The sequence below is a fragment of the Rhinoraja longicauda genome, chromosome 2 (genome assembly GCF_053455715.1).
Source record: "Rhinoraja longicauda isolate Sanriku21f chromosome 2, sRhiLon1.1, whole genome shotgun sequence".
Taxonomy (NCBI): Eukaryota; Metazoa; Chordata; class Chondrichthyes; order Rajiformes; family Arhynchobatidae; genus Rhinoraja; species Rhinoraja longicauda.
This window is the reverse complement of record NC_135954.1, coordinates 18,069,165-18,092,170: the sequence shown is the minus strand read 5'-3', so window position 1 is coordinate 18,092,170 and position 23,006 is coordinate 18,069,165. Positions and strand designations below refer to the sequence as shown.

The following is a 23,006-nucleotide window of genomic DNA, read 5'->3' as shown; positions in this document are numbered from 1 at the left end:
ATTACAGCACCATTGTATTATTCACCAGGTAATACTGAATAAATAATGTTGAACAACAGCTGAACAATTAACAGAAAATATTTATTACCAAATACTGTTAAGCAAAGTAATAAAACTGGATTTACTTGAAAGTTTGGCAGTTGTTAACAACTGCGACCATGTATTGAATGTAGAACTGAGGATGCTGACGATCCTTTAGATGGTCATCTTTATATAGCATAACTTCTTCCTTGTACCTGACAATAAAGGATGTCTATTATTTCAGTATTCAGGCAAATTTGCATTTACATAATTCAGACACATCTCAACTATTGTTTCTATAAAAGATAACAGTCCCCAGAACTGTCACCTCATTTCAAAAGCACTTGTCTTTAGAAGCTACCATAGGAAAATTATCTTAAAATTATTCTTTAAAAGTAATTTTGATCAAATTAAAATGTTCATTTTCCCCCTATCTCCAGTTTGAAAGATGGGTGATTGTCCAGGCAATATTTAAACAATCTGCAATGTATCTCAAAATATCACTCCAAACAGCAGCTACAAAGCTACAACAGAAATCACTTTAAAAAAAAACCCATTATTTTCACATTGCATTAAACTGGAGGGAAGAAGAAAAATGTAAACTGATGGCATGCTACTTGGATGAAAGCCTGAATAGTAATTTTTTTTAACATTTCTGGAAGTGTTTGGAAGCATTAGCCCTCTAATTCTGGTCAGAATTAAGTGCAGGAGGCTATTGGTTATAGACAATAGACAATAGAAAATAGGTGCAGGAGAAGGCCATTCGGCCCTTCGAGCCAGCACCGCCATTCAATGTGATCATGGCTGATCATTCTCAATCAGTACCCCGTTCCTGCCTTCTCCCCATACCCCCTGACTCCGCTATCCTTAAGAGCTCTATCTAGCTCTCTCTTGAATATATTCAGAGAATTGGCCTCCACTGCCCTCTGAGGCAGAGAATTCCACAGATTCACAACTCTCTGACTAAAAAAGTTTTTCCTCGTCTCTGTTCTAAATGGCCTACCCCTTATTCTTAAACTGTGGCCCCTGGTTCTGGACTCCCCCAACATTGGGAACATGTTTCCTGCCTCTAACGTGTCCAACCCCTTAATAATTTTATACGTTTTGATAAGATCCCCTCTCATCCTTCTAAATTCCAGTGTATACAAACCTAGTCGCTCCAGTCTTTCAACATATGACAGTCCCGCCATTCCGGGAATTAACCTATGCTGCACGCCCTCAATAGCAAGAATATCCTTCCTCAAATTTGGAGACCAAAACTGCACACAGTACTCCAGGTGCGGTCTCACTAGGGCCCTGTACAACTGCAGAAGGACCTCTTTGGTTACATTCATTGAGATGCGCATTATGCTATTCTCAAATATATTCTAACTGACACCAGCAATACTGGCACAATTAGGTAACCTTGAAAGTGAGATGGTCAAAAAGAATTGGCTATGCACACAAATTCATGCGCTTTAATAAAATTAAAACGTGATAAAATACTTCGATCAAACTTTGGAAGCACACTGACTTGAGTGACTGAGAACAGAGCTATCAGGCGTCTTTGAAAGATCTTACATCGTAGCAAAATCTGGTAAATCTACATTGTACCGGGCATTAGAAAAGGATTATTTTAACTAGATACCTCTGGGAATTCAAAACATAATAATTGCAGATATATTGGGATCGACCCAAACTGCAAGAAACATTGATAGAACTCCCCAGGACATTGCTTGCCATTCTTTTTCCTGGCTTGAGCAGAGAAATATTTGGGAGCCAAGATTGACAGACACAAACTGATAATCACAGTATATTCTGAATACCAGAAGCAAAACTATAATCTGCTCAGTCATTCTTAAATGGTCTTTATTAGTCCATTTGTGCTCTCCGATTGCAACATACGCACCTACTCAAGAAAGAGTTCATTTGCTGAAGGCACAACGTCAGCACCTTAAGTTTCAGATCATCACTGATCTGAACAGCTACCTGTAGATTTTGTTCAAACATCTGAAACAAAAGATATTAAACATATCAATGCCTATCACATACATTCCCAAAACTCCAGCCAAACAGCCATTTACCAATATGTAGAAATTGCTGGCCAGTGTAACCAGGAGTCTGCCTAACAAGACTATATACATCTATTCATTTATGCTTTGTTGTCCTGGGTATTTTTTTTTTTAAATTGGAAAAGCTGGACCACATGCAGAATTAGATTAGACTGGACAAGCTGCAGATCTCATCCTCCAGAATGTTGCCTGGGATGGAATATTTCAGGAACAAGGAGAGACGAGGCTTGTTTCCTTGGAGCAGAGGATGCTGATTGGAGACCCGATACAGGTGTACAAAATTACGAGGACCATGGATATGAGCCAAACGTGTGCAAAGGGGGTTTAACTTAGATGGGGCATCTTGGATGATTTGGGCCTTTTTCTGTGCTGTATCATTGTGTCTATGACTCTGGTGCATTTGTGAACTGCACAATAGGAAAATGGCAACAATGAAGAATGATATGGTTCAGGCTCATTCTATAAAATGAATTGCAGATATGGAGATGTGCTATTCTGTTTCCAAATGCGAGTGCAGGCTTTGAAAAATAGCCTGAAAAGAATTAGGAACAGCCTAACCCGGATAATAAATGTTACCAGTTAAGTAGACAGCATTAGGAACTAACTACACAAGAAATCGAAGCGGGGGTAGGCCACATGTCCCCTCGTGCACCATTTACTATTCAACAAGATCAGGCTAATTTCATAACCACTTCCTGGCTTCCCATATTCCTCGATTCCAAAATGCAATGATTCCAGCCTTCTATAAATTCAATTAATGAGGATACAAAGCCCCCTGGAGTGGATATACAAGTCTCCAAGCAAATAAATTCATATTTTCCTCAGTTCTAATTATCCGATCCCAATCTTCAGCCATTATTATTTGTTGCAGTTTAAACACTTAAAGTTGTTAAAATTTAAAAAAGGAGCTCCGTATATTTGAAAAAAGCATAAATGAAGAATTCGAATGTACCTGAAAAACAATAGCAGGCAGTGTTGTTTGATAGTATCCGTCCTGATCAGCTTCTGGCTCTTGTTCCTTTTTCCAATCCTTCTTATCAGTTTCAAGTGCTTTGCGTAGCCATCCAATAATATTGGACTATAAAATAATGTCCATTCAAAATGAGAATTTACATTACATTGCTGCATCTCTTGACAAGCCAATAAAACCCTATAGCAAAAGCTTATTAAGAATTAAGATCCAGAGTGGGAGATGACCCTGACCAACAAAAAGTACTCTGCATCTTTCAAGGCTTTAAAATTAAAACAACATTCCTAACTGGGATTGCAAAACCTCAAATGAAGTTACAATCTAAATATTTTTACTGAGCTAAAAATGGATCAATAAAAACAAAAGACTCAACGGCCTGTTTGTTTTTTAGTTCCTAATTTTTGCAAATGGCCGTAATGGCTAATTTTTGTAAATGGCTCATTATCTCAAATTTAGCAAAAACAAAAGAGGAGAAAAAATTCAGTCGGAGAACTTCAGAAAAATTCAGCATGATAATGTGTGCATGTACTTGACAAATTAAACTTGCACCAAAGGCAAATGCTCCTTGTGAAGCATTGCAGAAGAATGTGATCTAAATTGCCCCTGGAACTTTGTCACAACTATATCTTCTCTGATTTGGAATCACTGTAAAATTAAATGTTCTCCTTGCCTTTCATCCCTCTGACACCATCACCACCCTATGCCATTCCTGACTTCCACCCTATCTTGAGCCGCAGCCTCCAATCTGGCTGCAAACCTTGGCACCCCCTCCCCTATCTTTAGCACAATCCTGGTGCTTCCCCCATCCCACTCCCCATCTTTGTCTAATTTTCTTTTATATAACAGTGTTGATTCTGCCTAATTTAATCATGGTGCGATTTTCTAAGTGCCCTATTGATTTTAATCCAAAATTATCTGGGAATTCTCTTGACTATCTTGGCATCAATGTATTATTACATAAAGGATAAAGGAAAATTTAGTGATGACCAGCCTGTTCAAGTAAAAAAAAATGCAGTTCATCAAAACCAAAATCTACCTCAACTGAATTTTATACATGCATCTTCTAGATGCCCAGGCCATAACGCTTTCAATCAATATATCAAAATTAAATTTGTCTCTTATCACAGATATTTAATAACCAATAACAAAACCTTGGGGCACCATATGACACGGTTTTCACCGGTGCTCTGTTTTTCTTCCACATTCCAAAGGCGTACAGGTTTGCAGGTTAATTGGCTTTGGTAAAAGATTGTAAATTGTCCCTAGTGTGTAGGATGCATATGGGGATCACTGGTCGGCGCAGACTCGGTGGGCTGAAGGGCCTGTTTCCAGGGCCGGATTAAGCTAATGCGGGGCCTATAGCTAGGGTTGCCAACTTCCTAACTCCAAAATACAGGACAAGGTAACATCACGGCCCCGCATCCCACGTGACCTCACCCAGCCAGTGGCCACGTGACCCATCCCATCTCACCCAGCAACCGGGCGACAGACCCTCACCACCCCCCCGCAACCCCTTCACACCCTGGCAACACTGACCCTCACCCCCTCACACACACCCAGCAACACTGACCCTCACACCACACACCCAGCAACGCTGACCCTCACCCACAACACACACACCCCCAACACCGACCCTCACCCTCCCCCCCAAGCCCGGCAACACTGACCCTCACTCTCCCCAACCCTGGCAACACTGATCCTCACCCCCCCCACACCCGGCGACATTGACCCTCACCCCCCCCCCACCAAGCCCGGCAACACTGACCCTCACCCCCCACACTGACCCTCACACCCGGCGACACTGACCCCAACACCAGTTTCTGCCCAAAACCAGCCCCAACCCACACTTTGTCAAAGCACCAATTAACCGTGCTCCCCCCACCCCACAGTCTACCCTGATCTCTCACCTCTGTGCCGCTGCCTGTCTGCCTCGCTGCCTGTCTCGGTGCCGGTCTCTGTCCCTCTGTGTCTCGGGGATGGCGTTTGGGCGGTGACGCGCCGGCTGCCTATTGGTCCGTGCCGCCCCGCCAACACGTTCAAACCGCCCCGCCAACACGTTCAAAACTGCCTGTTTACGCACCGTATCTCTAAATTAAACTAAAAACTCATTTGCAATGCTAAAGATGAAGATTTATTTAAAAAATAAAAAGTTCTATGTCATTGGGCTTGATTGGACATTGGTTGTCAGTTAAATTTGGTCCAAACATTTCTCTTTAGTGCCTTTGTTAAATTTACAAAAAGGTTAAATTGTGCATTTGTTCCTGCATCCAGACATTTGATTACACAGCAAAGTACAGAAACTGTTCATTAATATTTTTAGAACAAGCAAAAGTAGATGCTTCATTCTATTTCACTTCTCTCTTCACAAGCCGTATACTTACAGTGAGGGTTGTCATGTATTTGCTGAGAAGCATGTTGGCAACATCATTTGAAAGCAAGGGTACCAGGGTCTTCACGTCCACGTCTGGAGCAAGATCCGGGTGTCCCATCATATCCTCACTAAACAGAAAATTCATCAAAATCTACAACTGGATACTACAGCAACCAAAACCAAGGGTAAAAAAATATCAGTAAAATTCAACGAGCTATGGCCACTAAAATTCAACAGCTTATTAAAGTGATTGTACAAATTTAGATTGAATCTGCAATACTACAATGAGCATCCCACAAATTATTGCAGTACGATTTCAGGAAGGATAAACTGGTCTTTGAAAATAAGTTTAGTGAATGATGCCGAGGACACAGGGTAAATTATGAAGACAAGATGCTTGGACTAAGTATGTAATTGATCAAACATTATGATCTAATTGCAATATCCACATAATTAAAGCATTTACTAGTTTACTGCTATCCCACAGAAGAATCCAGAAACAGAACATATATTTGTACTAGGCTGGTCAGGGAGTACTTTCTCACATGCTACCTGCTAATGGAACCTCTCTCCCCCCCCCTCCACCCCCCAAAGATTTTAAAGCCAAGCCAAATGAAAACTATCAGCACTTTTTCAGCCAGTGATTAGAGAACATGGAACTAAGACAATAAATTAGAATTGAAGTGCATAGAATCAATGATCCAAAGGCTTACGACTTCTCTAGCACCCACAAAAGCCTATATCTACTTGTTCTAGCAGAACAGATTTAAAGGGTTAAATATACTGCACTGGTTCTTCCATCACGATTGTGACTGACCTTTTTATCTAAAAGTTCCAACAAAGAGAAAAGTTTTCTTCCCCCATTGTGTCCATGACAACACTGGGAGAGCTGAAAAAAATTAGCCGAATTTAATAGGAATTAATCAGAATTTGGGAATCCTAATGTGACCCAGCAATCTTTTTTAAACCATGAATTATACCTATGCATATCTGCCATTTATAAGTTTCCACTAATAGATTTCGCCAATTCTTTTGAAAATCTGCTTTATTTAACAAGCACCCCTTCCCTATTAAAGCATTTTATATTTATTCCAATTACTGTTTTATTGGTCTTTATATGTGGTCTTTCCCCCATCTTTGATTTGTTCCATAAACTTTAACATATATATTCTCTACTCAGAAACAATGTGTTTGCATTTTCTGGTTTTATGTCAATATATACCTCATTCAGCAGCTTTAATCAGTGAACAACATTTTTGATACATTATATATTGCTGGTCCAATAAGGATATCTCTAGTTTTTCTCTTTTGCACCTATCCCTTAGCTACCCATTTCTACAACTTGCTGACTCCCTGACAAAGTGAGCCAGAATGGAAACATGCCATATTATCATAAATTATAAGGGAAAAGCTATTCTTATGCAATGTTCAAGAGATTCAGTCGACATGTATAATACTGCAAGGCCTACAGCGAGAGAACTCAATCCCTTTAGTAGAGATCAATAACAGGGAACACAGATTTAAAAGGTAATTGGTAGATCAATAGATGGAAATTGAGGAAGATATCTTATTTAAAAATGCAAAGACTAGTTGTGAGGTGGGCAGGAGAATGAAGTCTGGAATTAATTGCCTGAAGTGTGATGGGGTTGAAACCTACAAGCCATTTAAATGATACCAGAATATGCTTCTGAGGCAGTGTAACCTACAAGACCATGGATTAAGAGATGGTAAAAAGATTAGTCCAAATGGACCATCTCCTTTGGCCAGCATAGACATGATGAGCTGAACGACCTCTTACTGCATTGTAAACATTTATGATTTGGATGTCTCGCACTGATATATCAATTTCTCACCTCTGATAAGTATTTAGAACCCATGTTAGAAGTGAAACAATTTCATTGGCCTCCAGATCCTCAGTGGCAAGTTCTTCCACACGTGCCACTAGTGCCTGATGATACAAATTCTGAAACTTATTGAAGATGTTGTATTGAGGGGGGAAACACTGCGCCATCAAGTTCTTCATGACCAGCAAGTCCTCAAGAACATATTTGCGTGTGAGCTCCAGGTGACGCACAAGCCACATTTTATCGAGCTCCCGTGTATCAGACTGACTGGCTTCAATCCGATTAGCAACAGTCTGTTCTAAAACTGCAAACAATTTGTTTTTCCACTTTTTTGGTCTGCCAGGGGGAATGAACCCAGTCTGCTTCTGGCGATCAAGCATTCGCTTATCAATCTTTTCTTCTCTCTCAATGATTCGAATCATTGAGACAAGCTGAGCTGGATCACTGCGGACTGTTACTGAGGATCTTTGCACCAGCATCCAAATCTGTTTACCCATTTGCTCAGAGAGATTCTGTACCTCCGTAAAATAGGCCTGAATTAGTTTCATATCATGAGTGTTCTTGCTATCCATACGATATTGCTCATACATTAAATCATCACGAGAGCATTCTAGGTCCATTAGCTTTCGGTGGGCTAAGAGTAGTTCTCCTCGTTCAATTAGTTCATAGGCCTCCTGTACAATCTCTGGAACTAAAAACCAGACAAGTAACGTTAGCTGGTTTGTAATCACTAGATTAGCAACAAATTTGTGACCACAAGAGTTAAGAGAGTTCAAAATACATTTTCTCATGCTGAGAATTGAAGTAGAGACATTTAAAACAAAATTCTTAAACTGGCAAGGATGTAAAGGACAAAAATGGACTCCTTATACAGTGAGATTTTGTACGATATTGAAAACAAAAAGATTATTGCAGATAAATGTAGGTTCCTTTAGTCAGAAATAGTTGAATTTATAATGTGAAATGGCAGAAATATTAAACAAGTACTTTGGCTCTGTTTTTTTCAGAAGAAGGCACAAATAACTTCCCAGAAATGCTAGGGAACCAAAGCCTAAAAGAAAGTAGGAAGAAAGTTAGTATTAGTGAAAAATTAGTCATGGAGAAATCAAACACATTGAAGCCACTGACTCCTCAGATCCTAATAATCTGAATATCAGAGGATATGGGCATCATGTCATATTCCAAAATTTTATGGACTAATTAACAATTACTGCAAATTGCAGGGTGACAAAATGTAATGCCATTATTTAAAGAAGAAAGGGGAGAGAAAACAAGGAACTAGAGCTGTTAGCCTCTATCTATAGAGGAAAAGACTAATTTATTATAAATGTTGTGAAACAGTAGAATTAGAAAAAAAAATTCTGGGATTAGATAATCAAGATGGATTTTATGGAAGAAAAATCATATACCCAAGAACTACAGAAGCTGGTTTACAAAAAGTCACAAAGTGCTGGAGTAGCTCAGTAGGTCAGACAATACATCTGGAGAACATGCATAGGTGACGTTTCAGGTCAGGACTCTTCTTCAGACCAGAGAAAGAACTCAACTTGAAACATCACATATCCATTTTTTCCGGAGATGCTGCCTGACCACTTAGTTTCTCCAGCATTGCAATTTTTTGAAAGGAAAATTATCCTTGTCAAATCTACAGGAGTTTTTTTGGACGATGTAACTGATTAAGTAAGAGAGAATAGTGAATGCAGTATATTTAAATTGGGTAAAATCCCTCATTAGAAGTTAGTATTAGAGGTAGTGCAGTAAAGGTTCATCGCTAAATCCTGGGATGGAAGCAATGTTGTATGAGAAGAGAATGACCTGACTCGGCCTATATTCACAACTTTAGAAGAATGAGTAGAGATCTAAATAAAATTTAAAATTTCTTCACATTTCTTGGGTGGTTTTCTACTTTCTACCATAGTGGAGTCCAAGTCACAAAATAGATTAAAGAATTAGATAGTTTCAAGAAGCAAAAGTCATGAGATAGGTAAATGTATAAAAACAGAAAATCAGCCATGATCATATTGAATGGAGGAGCTTTCTTGAAGAACCAAAAGGCCCACTATTTTTTAATGTTTTGATAAGATAGGCAAAGCTCCCACACTCAAGGTGCAGTCACAATGGAAAGGAGAGGATGTGGTATATGTTTATGTACGAAATCAATACAATTCGGAATTAGTTGATTCAATTAAACCAAATGGAAGCAAATTCAATAATAATTGATAGAACGGAACCAAGGATTTACATTGGAGAATATTAAGACCAAGTATTTGGACAGCTCTTTCAAAAAGATGGAACGAATAGCTTTATTTTATGCTAAATAATTATGTAATGTATTACTGCATGCAGAACCAAACCAGTACATATATTATTTTCTTTCCAGTTGGAAGGCATGCTCTAAATTTCAACTCGACCACAAAGGCTTGATGGACTTTAGATATTCGTTCAGTGCAGAATTTATATTGCAAGATTAATACACTTTAAAGCACATCTTTGATTTATCTCAAACACCACAAAACAATACAAAAAAAAACTGTGCGAAAATAATTGCTGCACCTTTAGTTACCAGAGTGTCAAAAAGCTTTTCTTTAAATGATTCAATGATTGCCCGTGTCTTTGCTAACATTTAATCCTTAGCAAATGTCACAAAAATTGATTTTCATTATATTGATTTGTATTGGTGTTTGCAAATTGGCTGCGGGGACTAAATGTGTAGGTACACCCTTCAGCCACCGGCCCCCTACAATGTTATTCTAAACATTTTAACAGCAGAATGTCATAAAATGCAGCCCATGTCAAAATTACAAGCTTAGGTGACTTCTTCTCAAAACTATTTCACACGCACCGCCACCTCAATGACCCATCCCTCAACCCTATCTGCCCTTTTACTTTAAACTGTTATTTAAGAACCAGCATTTAGTAATGATCCAAAAGTCTGAAATTACCTGAAAAAATGTTTTTCAGGTTTTCAACCGCAGCTGCCAACTGGCTATGCTGAACCACAGCATCTTTCACATCCTTAAGGTTCTCTATTGTATTAATGCTCTGTCTCCAGTCCTTACTGACATCTGCCAAGGAATGTTGGATATCCTTAACATCATTCAAAGCATTGTGAAGCTGACTGAGCCCAGTCCGTACTCCATCCAACTGGGATTGAATAGCTGCCTGAAACACAGTTAAATAGATAAATGTACATGAATGCATGGTAGAAACAAAGTAATTCAAGAACCTCTTGGGGAAAAAAAAATCATATCTCGAAATGCAGCAGAGGTGCCGGAAGACTGGAGGGTGGCAAATGTTGTTCCTCTATTCAAGAAGGGAAAATGCTGGGAATTATAGGCTGGTGAGCCTAATATCTGTAGTTGGAAAGTTTCTAGAGTATTCTGAGGGATAGGTTACACAGGCATTTGGATGGACAAAGGCTGATTAGGGATAGTCAGCATGGTTTTGTACATGGGAGGTTGTGTCTCATAAATCTGATTGAGTTTTTTGAAGACGTGACCAAAAAGGTCGATGAGGGCAGAGCTGCAGATGTTGTATGCATGGATTTCAGTGCGGCATTCAACAAGGTTCCGTATGGTAGGCTGTCCCTGGTTGGCGACCGAGTTTCGGGGCTCCAGCGGCAGCATCTTCGTCCGCCCAGAATCGTGGGCCTTGGGTCGGCCTGTTCGCGGGACTTTTCGTCGTCCGGCGCGGCTTGGAATCGGCCGCAGGATCTTCCATCGCCCGGCGGGGACTTCAGGGTCGGGAGCCTCGGTCGCCTCGACGCACCGATCGCAGGACTTTTCATCGTCCGGCGAGGCTTAAAATCGGCCGCCGGATATTCCATCACCCGGCGGGGGCGTCACAGTCGGGAGCCTCGATCGCCTCGACGCTGCAGTTTTGACTGCCCGATCACGGGTGAAGAAGCAAGGATATAAGACTTTCTTTTTTACCTTCCATCACAGTGTGGAGGTGCCTAGAGGATGGTCACTGAGATGGATGTTTGTGTTGAATTATGTAGTTGTGTGTTTTTGGTGCTTTTTTAGTGTTGTGACTGCTTGATAACTAAATTTCGTTCAAACTTGTTTTGAATGGCAAATAAAGAAATTCAATTCAAGGTTAGATCGCATGGGATACGATACGATAAAACTTTATTCATCCCCGGAGGGAAATTCGTGTAGCTGGGACATGTTGGCCGCTGTGAGCAAGTTGGGCAAAAGGGCCTGTTTCCACACTGTATCACTCTATGACTCTAGACCAGTAATTAGTCCAGTTTGTGACAAATGGGATGATTCCACAAATGATGTGGTGGGTACACTAACATATTTTGGAAACTGTAGGTAAACGTATTTCTGTGCAAATTTATTGTTAAAATTTTGAACATATATACTCTGCAGATAAGCAGGTTAGATTTGTCTATGGTTTTAATCTTCAAAGTCAAATTTGATATGTATTAGCAAAAATGATCTGTTACCATGAAAAAAAACTTCTAAATACTACATGCAATTTAGGGATAAGGAGGTTCAGGACCTTGGGTGCATTAAGGCTCAATGAAGCAGCCTAAAGATATAGTTCTCAAATTGAAAAATCATCCTGGTATATTGAAAATTTAAATACATTCAGGATAATGAATCTAGTTTGTATTGGTGATTAGATGGATAAAAATGGCTACTTTCACAACACAATTTTCATTGGAAAGGTTTTTGTGTAAATCTTACAACTCAGTCGTTACTTTGAAGTCTTTGAACTATGTTTTATCCATTGAAGGTAGTTTTTAAATGGAAAAAGGAGCTTGACATAATTTATAATTAAAATTAAGAAATACATTTTGTTCAATTTATAAATGTAAAAGAAAAAACAAACTCAGCTGGAGAAACATAATTTGTAACATTATTGGGATAACTTAAAGAAATATCTGTACTGAAGTCCTAGACTTATTGCATCCCGTCTCAGTGCTTCAGGGATGGAAGATAGAGCCAAAACAACACAGCACAGAATCATGCCGTTAGGTTTGGGTATGCCTGAGCAAGTTAGCATATAGGGCTGGTCCCATTTGCCTGAATTTGGCCAACAGTGCTCTAACCTTTCCTGTCCGTATATCTAGCCAAATGTCTATCCAAATGTATTTTAAATGTCATATCTGTATCTACTGTCTGCTGGCAGCTCATTCCAGATACTGACTATACTTTGAGTGAAAAGGTTGTCCCAGAAGTCTTTCTTAAATATCTCCCTTCCCAGATCTGTTCTGTTCTGCAATATCCTCCAGGGCTCTACTATTTACTGTGCAAGTCTGCCCTGGTTTAACATGCCAAAGTGCAACATTTCATACTTGTCAGAGTTAAATTCCATTGGCCAATCTTCACAATTGATCTTGATCCTGTTGTAGACTTGAATATCATTCCTCACTGTGCACTCTACCACCAATTTTTGTGTCATCTGCAAATTTAAAACAATTTTAACTACATTGGCTTCCAAATCATTTTCACTCCACTAGTCACAGGCCTCCAATTTTAAAGAAACAACCTTCCACAACTACCCTTTGACTCCTTCCTCCAAGCCGATTTTAATTTGATTGGCTAGCTCACTGCAAATGGACAGTGAGAAAGAATATTCAAGTTCAAGAGGGGCAGGACTGGCAGCTCAATGCTCCAGCGTAAAGATGCTTCAGGAGAGACAGGGATGAGGGTAAAAGAGACGGGGATGTTGCGTTATTGGTTAAGGAGGATGTCACGGCAGTGGTGAGAGGTGACACCACGAATCAGTCGTCTAGTGAGGCTGTATGGGTGAAGCTGAGGAACAAGAAAGGGATGATCACCTTGTTGGGGTGTACTACAGACCTCCAAATAGTCAAAGGGAATTAGAAGAACAAATATGCCAGGAGATTGCAGACAGCTGCAAGTCAAATAAGGTTGTTATGGTGGGGAATTTTAACTTTCCCAATATTGACTGGGAAAATCATAGCGTGAAAGGTTTAGATGGGGTGCAATTTCTCAAAGGTGTTCAGGAGAGTTTTCTACGGCAATATGTAGATGGCCCCACACGTGAGAGGGCAACACTTGATCTAGTCTTTGAAATTGGGAAGGGCAAGTGAATGAAGTGTTCATGGAGGAGCCTTTTGGAACTAGTGATCACTATTCGATTAGGTTTAAGATAGTTATGGCTGGGGACAGAGAGGGCCCACATGTTAAAATGCTCAACTGGGGTAATGCCAACTTTGAGGGTATGAAAGAAAATCTTGCTCAAGTTGATTGGAGCAGGTTGGTTGAGGGGAAAGGAACATCAGCCAAGTGGGATGTGTTTTTAAAGTTTGCTGACAAAAGCTCAGGATACGCATGTCCCTATTAGAGTGAAGGGCAAGGCAGGCAAACGTAAGAAGGCTTGGCTGACGAGAGAAATTGAGGCACTGATCAAGAATAAGGATGCGAGGGACAGATAGGCAGTTGGGATCAAGTATATCCCTGGAGAAGTTTCAGGAACTAAAGGGCAAAGTATAAAAGGAAATCAGAAGGGCAAAAAGGAGCCAGGAGATAGCTCTGGCAGATAGCATTAAGGACAATCCCAAGATATTTTACAAACATAAGGGGGGAAAGGGTAACTAGAGTGGGATCCCCAAAGGCACAAAGCAGTCAACCGGTCACCACAGCAGATGAGTAAGGTGCTCAATGAGTAGTTTTTCCTCTCTATTTACTGAGGAGAAAGACAGGAGGACAGAGGAACTTGGGGCAGTCAATGGAAGTGTCTTGAGAGCAGTCAATGTTACGGTCAAAGAGGTGCTGAAGGTACGATCGTGTATGAAGGTAGACCAATCTCCAGGGCCTGATCAGATATATCTGAAGACATTGTGGGAAACCAGAAAGGAAATTGCGGGAGCCCTCGATAAAATTTACGAGTCATCTTTAAATACAGGAGAGGTGTTGGAAGATTGGAGGGTGGCAAAGATTTAAAAATCACATGAATGAATTACAATTGTTCATCCTGTCTGGCATAAAAATAATACAGGAAAGGTGGCTCAACCGTTGCTAACAAGGAAAATTAGGGATAGTGTTAAATCCAAGGAAGAAGCATATAAATTGGCCAGACGAAGCAGCAAATGGGAGGACTGGGAGAGGACAACCATGGAGGACAAACAGGTTAATTAAGAGCGGGATAATAGAGCATGAAAGAAAGCTTGTAGGGAATATAAAAACTGACTGGAAAAGCCTCTTTAGAGATGTGAAGGGGAAAAGATTAGTGAAGACAAATGTAGGTTCCTTACAGTCAGAAACAAGTGAATTTATAATGGGAAACAAGGAAATGGCAGACCAATTAAACAAGTACTTTGGTTCCGTCTTCACTAAGGAAGACACAAACAATCTCCCAGAAATACTCAGGGACCGAGGATCAAGCGTCACGGAGGAACTGAAGGAAATTCGCATTAGTCATGAAACGGTGGTGGGTAAACTGTTGGGACTGAAGGCAGATAAATCCCCAGGGCCTGATGGTCTGCATCCCAGAGTACTCAAGGAGGTGGTCCTAGAAATCGTGGACGCATTGGTGATCATTTTCCAATGTTCTATAGACTCTGGATCAGTTCTTGTGGACTGGAGGGTAGCTAATGTAACCTCACTTTTTAAGAAAGGAGGGAGAGAAAACAGGGAATTATAGACCAGTTAGCCTGACATTGGTAGTAAGGAAGATGCTTGCGTCGATTATTAAAGATGTAATAGCAGTGCATTTGGAAAGCAGCGATAGGATCGGCCAAAGTCAGCATGGATTTATGAAAGGGAAATCATGCTTGACTAATCTTCTGGAATTTTTTGAAGATTTAACAAGTAGAATGGATAAGGCAATGGATGGCTACAATACAGGCCCGGCAGAGCATCACCAGAGAAGACACCCAGCAACTGGTGATGTCCATGAATCGCAGACTTCAAGCAGTCATTGCATGCAAAGGATATGCAAAAAAATACTAAACATGGCTACTTTCATTTACATGACATTGCTGTGTCCCAAACATTATGGTGCCCTGAAATGGGGGGACAATGTATAAACACTGCTGTAATTTCTACATGGTGAAACCAAAATGTATAAAAATGGCCTTTATTAAAATCTGACAATGTGCACTTTAACCACATGTGATTTTTTCTATTATAAATATCAAATAGTGGAGTACAGAGGCAAATAAATAAATGATGGGTCTTTGTCACAAACATTATGGAGGGCCCTGTAGCTCTTCGGGCTAACGGAATCAAGAGACATGAAGAGAAAGCAGGAACAGGATACTGATTCTGGATGATCAGCCATGATCATATGGAATGGTGGTACTGGCTCGAAGGGTCGAATGGCCTACTCCTGCACCTATTTTCTATGATTCTATGAATGCTTCCCCCTCATTTGGTGCACGTACCTTTAGCCTGGCTTCCACAGAGGCCTTCTTCCGAGCTTCTCTTCTGCGATACTGCTCCACTTTGTCCAGTTGATCTGGCCGTTGAAGCATTCCAGCCACACGCTGTGCGGCTGTCGATACAGCTTCCCTATCAGTTTCTTCCATGTTCACGATGTCTACTGCAAAATTGTTTAAGCCCTTTGGAATAACATGCAGGATATTTGTTTATGTCAAATTATATATATATTTTTTATTTTTTTGTATTATTTTTTTTTAAATTTTACACATTTACACAGGACGCCAGTAAACAGTACAGGACAGTACAAGACATATATAACCCCCCCCCCCTCCCCATCCCCAAGGCTATGAAAAAAAAAAGAAAAAGAAAAAACCCACAAAAAAAAACGAGTCTTTGTGTTTAAATGTTACATGTTAGCAACAGCAGCATATAAATATAATAAATGATTATGACTGTGTAGACAATATTTTCAGTTAAAGGAAAAATCTTTAATAAAATCTATAAAAGGGTTCCAGGTCAGAACGAAGTTTCTGCGGGCCTTGCACCGTTTATACCTGATCTTTTCCAGGGGTAAAAAGGAGAGCACCTCCTTTAACCACTGCAAAAAGGATGGAGCTTTTTTTGACTTCCAGTTAAAAAGAATAAGCCTGCGAGCAAGCAATGATGCAATGCTAAAGCTGAAAAAAAAATTGTAATACCGCCCTATTTAAATGCTAACTTATTTTTTTAATTTTCCTTCCCAAACCCAAAGTGTTTAGATAACACAATATATTCCATCAGTCAACTTCCTAACTTTTCCACATCCTTTTGCAAGCTCTGTGCTTTCCTTGTTAATCTATCTATGTTTCTTTCATCAGCCAACATGACCACAGTATATTTAGTCAACGCAGCCCTTTGATTTTGACACTGTACTCAACTTCTTTAATTAGACACCAATGATGGTGCACAAGACTAATCTTCTGGAATTTTTTTAAGATTTAACAAGTAGAATGGATAAGGCAATGGATGGCTACAATACAGGCCCGGCAGAGCATCACCAGAGAAGACACCCAGCAACTGGTGATGTTCATGAATCGCATTGGACAAAATGAATACTTCACACTCACTTCAGATTTCTGCTAAATTCTGGAGACTTCTGATGCTGGGGGTTCAACCTACATTAAAAAACAAAATCTTCAATTACTTAAAGCAAAAGTTAAGCGGCTCTATTACTAGTTTGAAATGCTTGTCGCTGATCCTCTATTTTGCTACGTTCTTGAATGTGCCATGATGTACATGCTTTCTTCTCGCATGCTTATTGGGCCCAAATTAAGAAACCTCACTCCACCTTCTCTTACATTCATTCTTTAATACTTTCGTACAATGTTCTGGCTTTTAAAGCTCAAGTCCAAAAATCAAGAACCAACTTTTATAAATAATATAAAAAATATGAAACTACAATTTTCCTTCCTAATCTGTTAATCTCGATGTGCTGTGCCCATTACTTAGGTTTCTCATCAAGCAATTTTAAAAAACAGTGTATGCTTGATGGATGCATGTTCTACTTATTGTTTAGTGGCTGGAGTGTTTTTATACTTTGTTTCTTTCTTCCCAGTCTGTTCAGAGTTGCAGATGCATATTACAGGTGAACCTTATGTTATTGTGAGGGGAGGGATGGGGGGGGGGGGGCTGGTGGTTGTGTTCCTGTAATATGCACAGTATGGCAATGTTTCACAACATGAAGTCACATCATTTGCAAATACATTAAGAAAATGTGAGATCTATTTATTTTTTCATCCTACATAAATTACACGATAGTGAACTTTATTCCATAAACTCAAACTTTTGAGCTGTTGGGTCAGACAACACCTTTGGAGGAAATTGGGCATTTGACATTTTCAGTCGAGCCCTTTCCACGAGACTGAGGGTTGCTGAATAAAACTAAATATTCTAAGTGAACAATTGATTTTTAAAATAATAGTCAAACAAAAGGCAGAAAGATATAAATTAGTTGAAGTGCAGAAGCAGAGCGAGAAATTGTAACAGCACAGACGCTCAGAGGCTGTGAGGAATGCTCCACTTTTTTAAAAAAATGTACTTCTTTCAGAGAAAGCAGAAATGTACTTCTTTCAGAGAAAGCAGAAATGTTACCAGCTGCAGGAAATCAATATCAAACTGCAAGGTGTGAAATTGTTCCAGTTCCAAATATCAAATACTGTCACTGTTGGACAGATAATTTAAAAATTGCAGATGTATTCATCAACACAACAAAAATGCAGCTGCAATTTTATCACATGAACATAACTAGCACCAAAATTCCACAGAATTTGTCTGAGAAAAGGAAGGCAAAAAGGGAGGCCATAAGGTAGCTCTGACAGATGATGTTAAGAATCAAGAGAGATTTTATCAGTATATAAAGAGGTAAGGAGCAACTAGAGAGAGAATTGGTCCCTCAGAATCCAAAGTGGTCATCTGTCTGTGGAGCAGCAGGTGATGGGCAAGTTCCTCAATGAATATGTTTCCTAGATAAGAAGTTGTTGCAAAACGCATATGGGCCAAGCACAGGCAAATGCAATTAGCTTAGATGGGACATCTTGGTCGGCATGGACGAATTGGGCTGAAGGGCCTCTTTCCTTGCTGTATGACTCTACGAGTCCTGGCTGAGATATATGAATCATCATTAGACACGAGTGAAATGACAGAAGAATGGAAGGTGACTAATGTTATGCCTCTATTTCAGAAGGACTCCAAATAAATAAACAGGGAACTATAGGCCAGTAAGCCTAACATCTAGGTAGGAGAGGTACTGGAAGGGATTCATGCATTGGAAAGATGGATTAATTAGGGATAGTTTTGTGTGAATGAGATCATGTCTCATGATTTGATTTTAGTTTTTTGAAGAAATAACAAGGAAGGTTGACGAGGTAAGGGCCGTAAACATAGTGTATGTGAGCTTCATAAGTGATAGGAGCAGAATTAGGCCAGTCGGCCCATCAAGTCTACTCTGCCATTCAATCATGGCTGATCTATCTTTCCCTCGTAACCCCATTCGCCTGCCTTCTCCCCATAACCCAACACCTGTACTAATCAAGAATCTATCTATTTCTGCCTTAAAAATATCCATAGACTTGGCCTCCACAGCCTTCTGTGGCATTGAATTCCACAGATTCACCACCCTCTGACTAAAGAAAATTCACTTCATCTTTCTAAAGGAACATCTTTTAATGCTGAGGCTATTATCTCTGGTGCTAGACTCTCCCACTAGTGGGATCATCACATCCACTCTACTCAGGCAAGACCTTTAATAGTAGGCTGCTCTGGAAGCTTAGAACACATGGAATCCAGGGGGAGCTACCTCACAGGATGTAGAAGTGGCTTAATGGTAGGATGCAGTGGATGGCAGGTTGTTTATTGGACGGGAGGCTTATAACTACTGGTGTGCCTCAGCAATCAGTGCTGGGCCCATTGATGTTTGCCATCTATTTCAATCATTTGGCTGAGTATGTACAATGCATGATTAGTAAGTTTGTAGCTGACACTAAAGCAGATGGTATCGTTGATAATGAAGGTGGTTATCAAGAATTACAGCAAGATCTTGATCAGCTGGGCAAGTAGGCCAAGGAATAGCTAATGGAGTTTAATTCAGATAAATGTAAGGTATTGCATTTTGGGATGTCAAACCAAAATAGGACCTTTACAGTTAATGGATGGGCCCTGGGGAAGAGTTGAAGAACAGAGGGATCTAGGGGTACAAGTACATAGTTCTCTGAAAGTGGTGTCAGATGTGGATTGGTGGTGAAGAAGGCTTTTGGAATTTAGCCGTCATCAGTCAAGGAATTGCTTATGGACAGTGGGACGTTATGTTACAGTTGTACAAGATGTTGGTGAGGCCACACTTGAAGTATTGTGATCAGTTTTGGCCAGACAGTTATAGGAAAGATGCCATTAAGAGGGTGCAGATGGTGCATCTTGGTCAGCATGGACAAGTTGGGATGAGGGGCCCGTTTCCCTGCTGCATCATTCTAATCAATATGTACAAGTTAAAAACAAAATTTGCTGCCTCCAATTAGTAACTGTAATAATGCAGTGGTTATTCACACAATTAGATCATAGAAATTTATAACAACGAAGCTCAGCTCTGCCAACCAAATACAGACTTTAAAGTTAACCCAGTTCTTAGTCCACAGCCTTACAGATTAAAACAATAACACAGAAAAAAGAAACACGAGTAGGTCACCCGGCCCTTCAAGACTGACGGGCCAATCAATACAATCATGGCTGATTCAGTGCCCTTCTGTGCCAGTTCCTCAAAACCCTTTATTTAACTTCTGCTCCAACTAACTTTTCAGGCAGTGAAATCCATACCTCTATCAAATGAAGACTAGAATTCTCAACCCACTCTGATCCTTCTACCAACATAAAGTTATACTCCTTTTCTGTTCTCTCAATGAAAGAAAAATTTTCACAATTTTCACCATACAGACCTCAAATTATCCAGGTTTCTATTTGATCCAAAGAAAACAAAGTTAACCTTGCCAGTGCCTTCTGCTCACTATAATTATTCAAACTGGCACCATCCCCAAATTTCGATTGCAATCACATATCAACTAGCCGATTTAATAATTCTAACATGACCTCTATGCTCCAATGTTTGATACCTCAGCTATTAAAGAGAACTTGTCCAATACCCTCGGGAAACAGTGGACGTGCATTCTAGGAGCCATCCATTGCTCTATATTTTTTAATGGCTAACCATTGTCAGGCAATTAAAATATTAAAATGTAAATTGAATTCTGTAGTGAAGCATGCAGGTACAGCAGGCAGTGAAGAAAGCCAATGGAATGTTGGCCTTCATAACAAGAGGAGTTGAGTATAGGAGCAAAGAGGTCCTTCTGCAGTTGTACAGGGCTCTAGTGAGACCGCACCTGGAGTACTGTGTGGAGTTTTGGTCTCCAAATTTGAGGAAGGATATTCTTGCTATTGAGGGCGTGCAGCGTAGGTTTACTAGGTTAATTCCCGGAATGGCGGGACTGTCATATGTTGAAAGACTGGAGCGATTAGGTTTGTATACACTGGAATTTAGAAGGATGAGAGGGGATCTTATCGAAACGTATAAGATTATTAAGGGGTTGGACATGTTAGAGGCAGGAAACATGTTCCCAATGTTGGGGGAGTCCAGAACCAGGGGCCACAGTTTACGAATAAGGGGTAGGCCATTTAGAACAGAGATGAGGAAAAACTTTTTTAGTCAGAGAGTTGTGAATCTGTGGAATTCTCTGCCTCAGAGGGCAGTGGAGGCCAATTCTGAATACATTCAAGAGAGAGCTAGATAGAGCTCTTAAGGATAGCAGAGTCAGGGGGTATGGGGAGAAAGCAGGAACGGGGTACTGATTGAGAATGATCAGCCATGATCACATTGAATGGCAGTGCTGGCTCGAAGGGCCGAATGGCCTACTCCTGCACCTATTGTCTATTGTCTATTGTCTATTGAATGCTAAGGGTAGCATAGTTCAGAACATTATCACCAAGGACCAGGTTGGCTCACTGATAATATTCTTATTTCTGAAGATCAGCAAGTTCAATCTCCAATATAGCTTGAATAGATTAACATGAATCTGCCCCTTAGGGAGTGCATTCCTGGTCACGACATTCCTAGGAAGATATTATGCCAAGGCCATGTCTATCTGTTTATGTTGCATTAAAGCTTCCAAATTATCCTTCAAGAATGCCATGTCCATTCTGATGGTACAATATCGCCCACAAAACAGCAATGCACTCATTCCTTGTTATTTGCTGATCCATGCACATATCTACATGTGAGGTTGGGTGTCTGTTGTTAGGAGTGTCAGTAAATTGAGGGCAGGAACCTCTCCTGTGCATACATGTTTAGTGAGACTTTTGCCTGAGGTTTAGTCGGAGAAGGACAATGAACCCATCTCTCACATTTGGACAGAATACAATTTTTATGGAGCTACAGTAAGTATGAGCTCTGAATGATGCCTGGAAATTGTCCCAGTCTCAATAACTTCAGGCAAAGCAAATGGTACACCTCAAATGCTAAAAGAGCAGCAACAAATTGTCACCACTATGATGAGTTGGGTCTATGGAATTTCAGAAGCCTTCAATTTACAGATATTATTAGAATTAAGATTATTTAGAGACAGAAGAATTTTAGCAAGATCCTTTCTGCCCATTGCCATCACACTGTACTGAAAGTTTACAGAGCTATGATTTAGGGATGATAACACCTTATGCTAATGGTTAGACATCGGAGAGATCATTAATGATATCCACGTGTTTTTGTTATCCACTGAAGGTCCGCCTTTACATCCCATGCGAATGACAAAGCAAGAGTACAAAAATACAACACACCACAATAGGGAACTGAACATTCCCAGGCCCAAACAACATGCACGACTGGACTCCGATTCTATCACAATTTTGGACACCATGAAAACATCACAACCAGCCCTGGATTGTAATAACTGGCAAGACGAGCAAACTTCTGACAGCGTGGAGAAGTAATGATAAAACAGTGTCAGACACTAAAACTGTAATGGGAAACGGTTATTATTAGGTCTGTAATAGACCCAGCAGTGCATGTTACTGAATTGCAGCAATACCCAGTTACAAAACAGAAGCCGCAACAACACAGGCTCTCTCAGAGCCTCAAGCCAGAGGAGGCGACATTGAAGCTGATGCCAGAGATCCTCGCACCGTGAACAAACCGTCAAAGCACCGGGCTGCCCCAACACAAACTGCCAGAGCCCGGGATGGCACCTAATTGACACCGAATGACCGTCCCTGGGTCACTCCCTCCGACCTTGTTGTCTTCCTCGCAAGGCGCCGTTAGGCCGCGGGCTGCAGTCTGCGGGTTGCGGTTGACCTGGCTCGAGCTGCGCTGCACGCACCGGGCGCTGCGCGGGAGGGCGGGGCGCGGCGCGAGGCAATAACGGAATGGAGTGGAACTCACAGGGCAGCGCGCCGACCCCCCGCTCCGCCGGACAAACAGCCAGCCAACCAACACCTGCCCGACGGGAAGCCGCGGAGCTCGCTGGGAGATGTAGTTTCTCAAACCAAACTGCATATCCCGCAATGCTCAGTAAGGAGCTGTCGTTTCCCCACCTGACTCTCAGTCTGAAGAAGTCTCGACCCGAAACGTCACCTGCGTCACCTGTCTCTTTTGTTTAAATTTAGAGATACAGCGCAGAAACAGGCCCTTCGGCCCACCGGGTCCGCGCCGCCCAGCGATCCCCGCACAATAGACAATAGGTGCAGGAGGAGGCCATTCAGCCCTTCGAGCCAGCACCGCCATTCAATGTGATCATGGCTGATCATTCTCAATCAGTACCCTGTTCCTGCCTTCTCCCCATACCCCCTGACTCCGCTATCCTTAAGAGCTCTATC

At 40.8% G+C, this 23,006-nt stretch overlaps 1 protein-coding gene across 6 annotated transcripts in view; it reads right to left on the bottom strand.

The window, feature by feature from the left end:
* Positions 1-22,664, bottom strand: part of exoc3 (exocyst complex component 3) — a 29,304-nt gene extending 6,640 nt beyond the window's left edge. The window contains exons 1-9 of one of the 6 annotated variants that reach the window (XM_078415590.1): positions 22,573-22,664; positions 16,727-16,774; positions 15,623-15,799; positions 10,200-10,419; positions 7,267-7,948; positions 5,424-5,541; positions 3,025-3,150; positions 1,910-2,010; positions 126-236 (exon numbers count right to left, since the gene is read on the bottom strand). In XM_078415590.1, the coding sequence (XP_078271716.1) occupies positions 126-236; positions 1,910-2,010; positions 3,025-3,150; positions 5,424-5,541; positions 7,267-7,948; positions 10,200-10,419; positions 15,623-15,766 (1,502 nt within the window). In that variant the 5' untranslated portion in view covers positions 15,767-15,799; positions 16,727-16,774; positions 22,573-22,664. Of the gene's footprint in view, positions 1-125; positions 237-1,909; positions 2,011-3,024; positions 3,151-5,423; positions 5,542-7,266; positions 7,949-10,199; positions 10,420-15,622; positions 15,800-16,726; positions 16,775-22,316; positions 22,522-22,572 lie in introns of those variants that run through there. The other 5 variants (XM_078415611.1, XM_078415597.1, XM_078415615.1 and 2 more) reach the window with 5 other exon arrangements.
* Between the last annotated feature and the right edge of the window lie 342 nt (positions 22,665-23,006).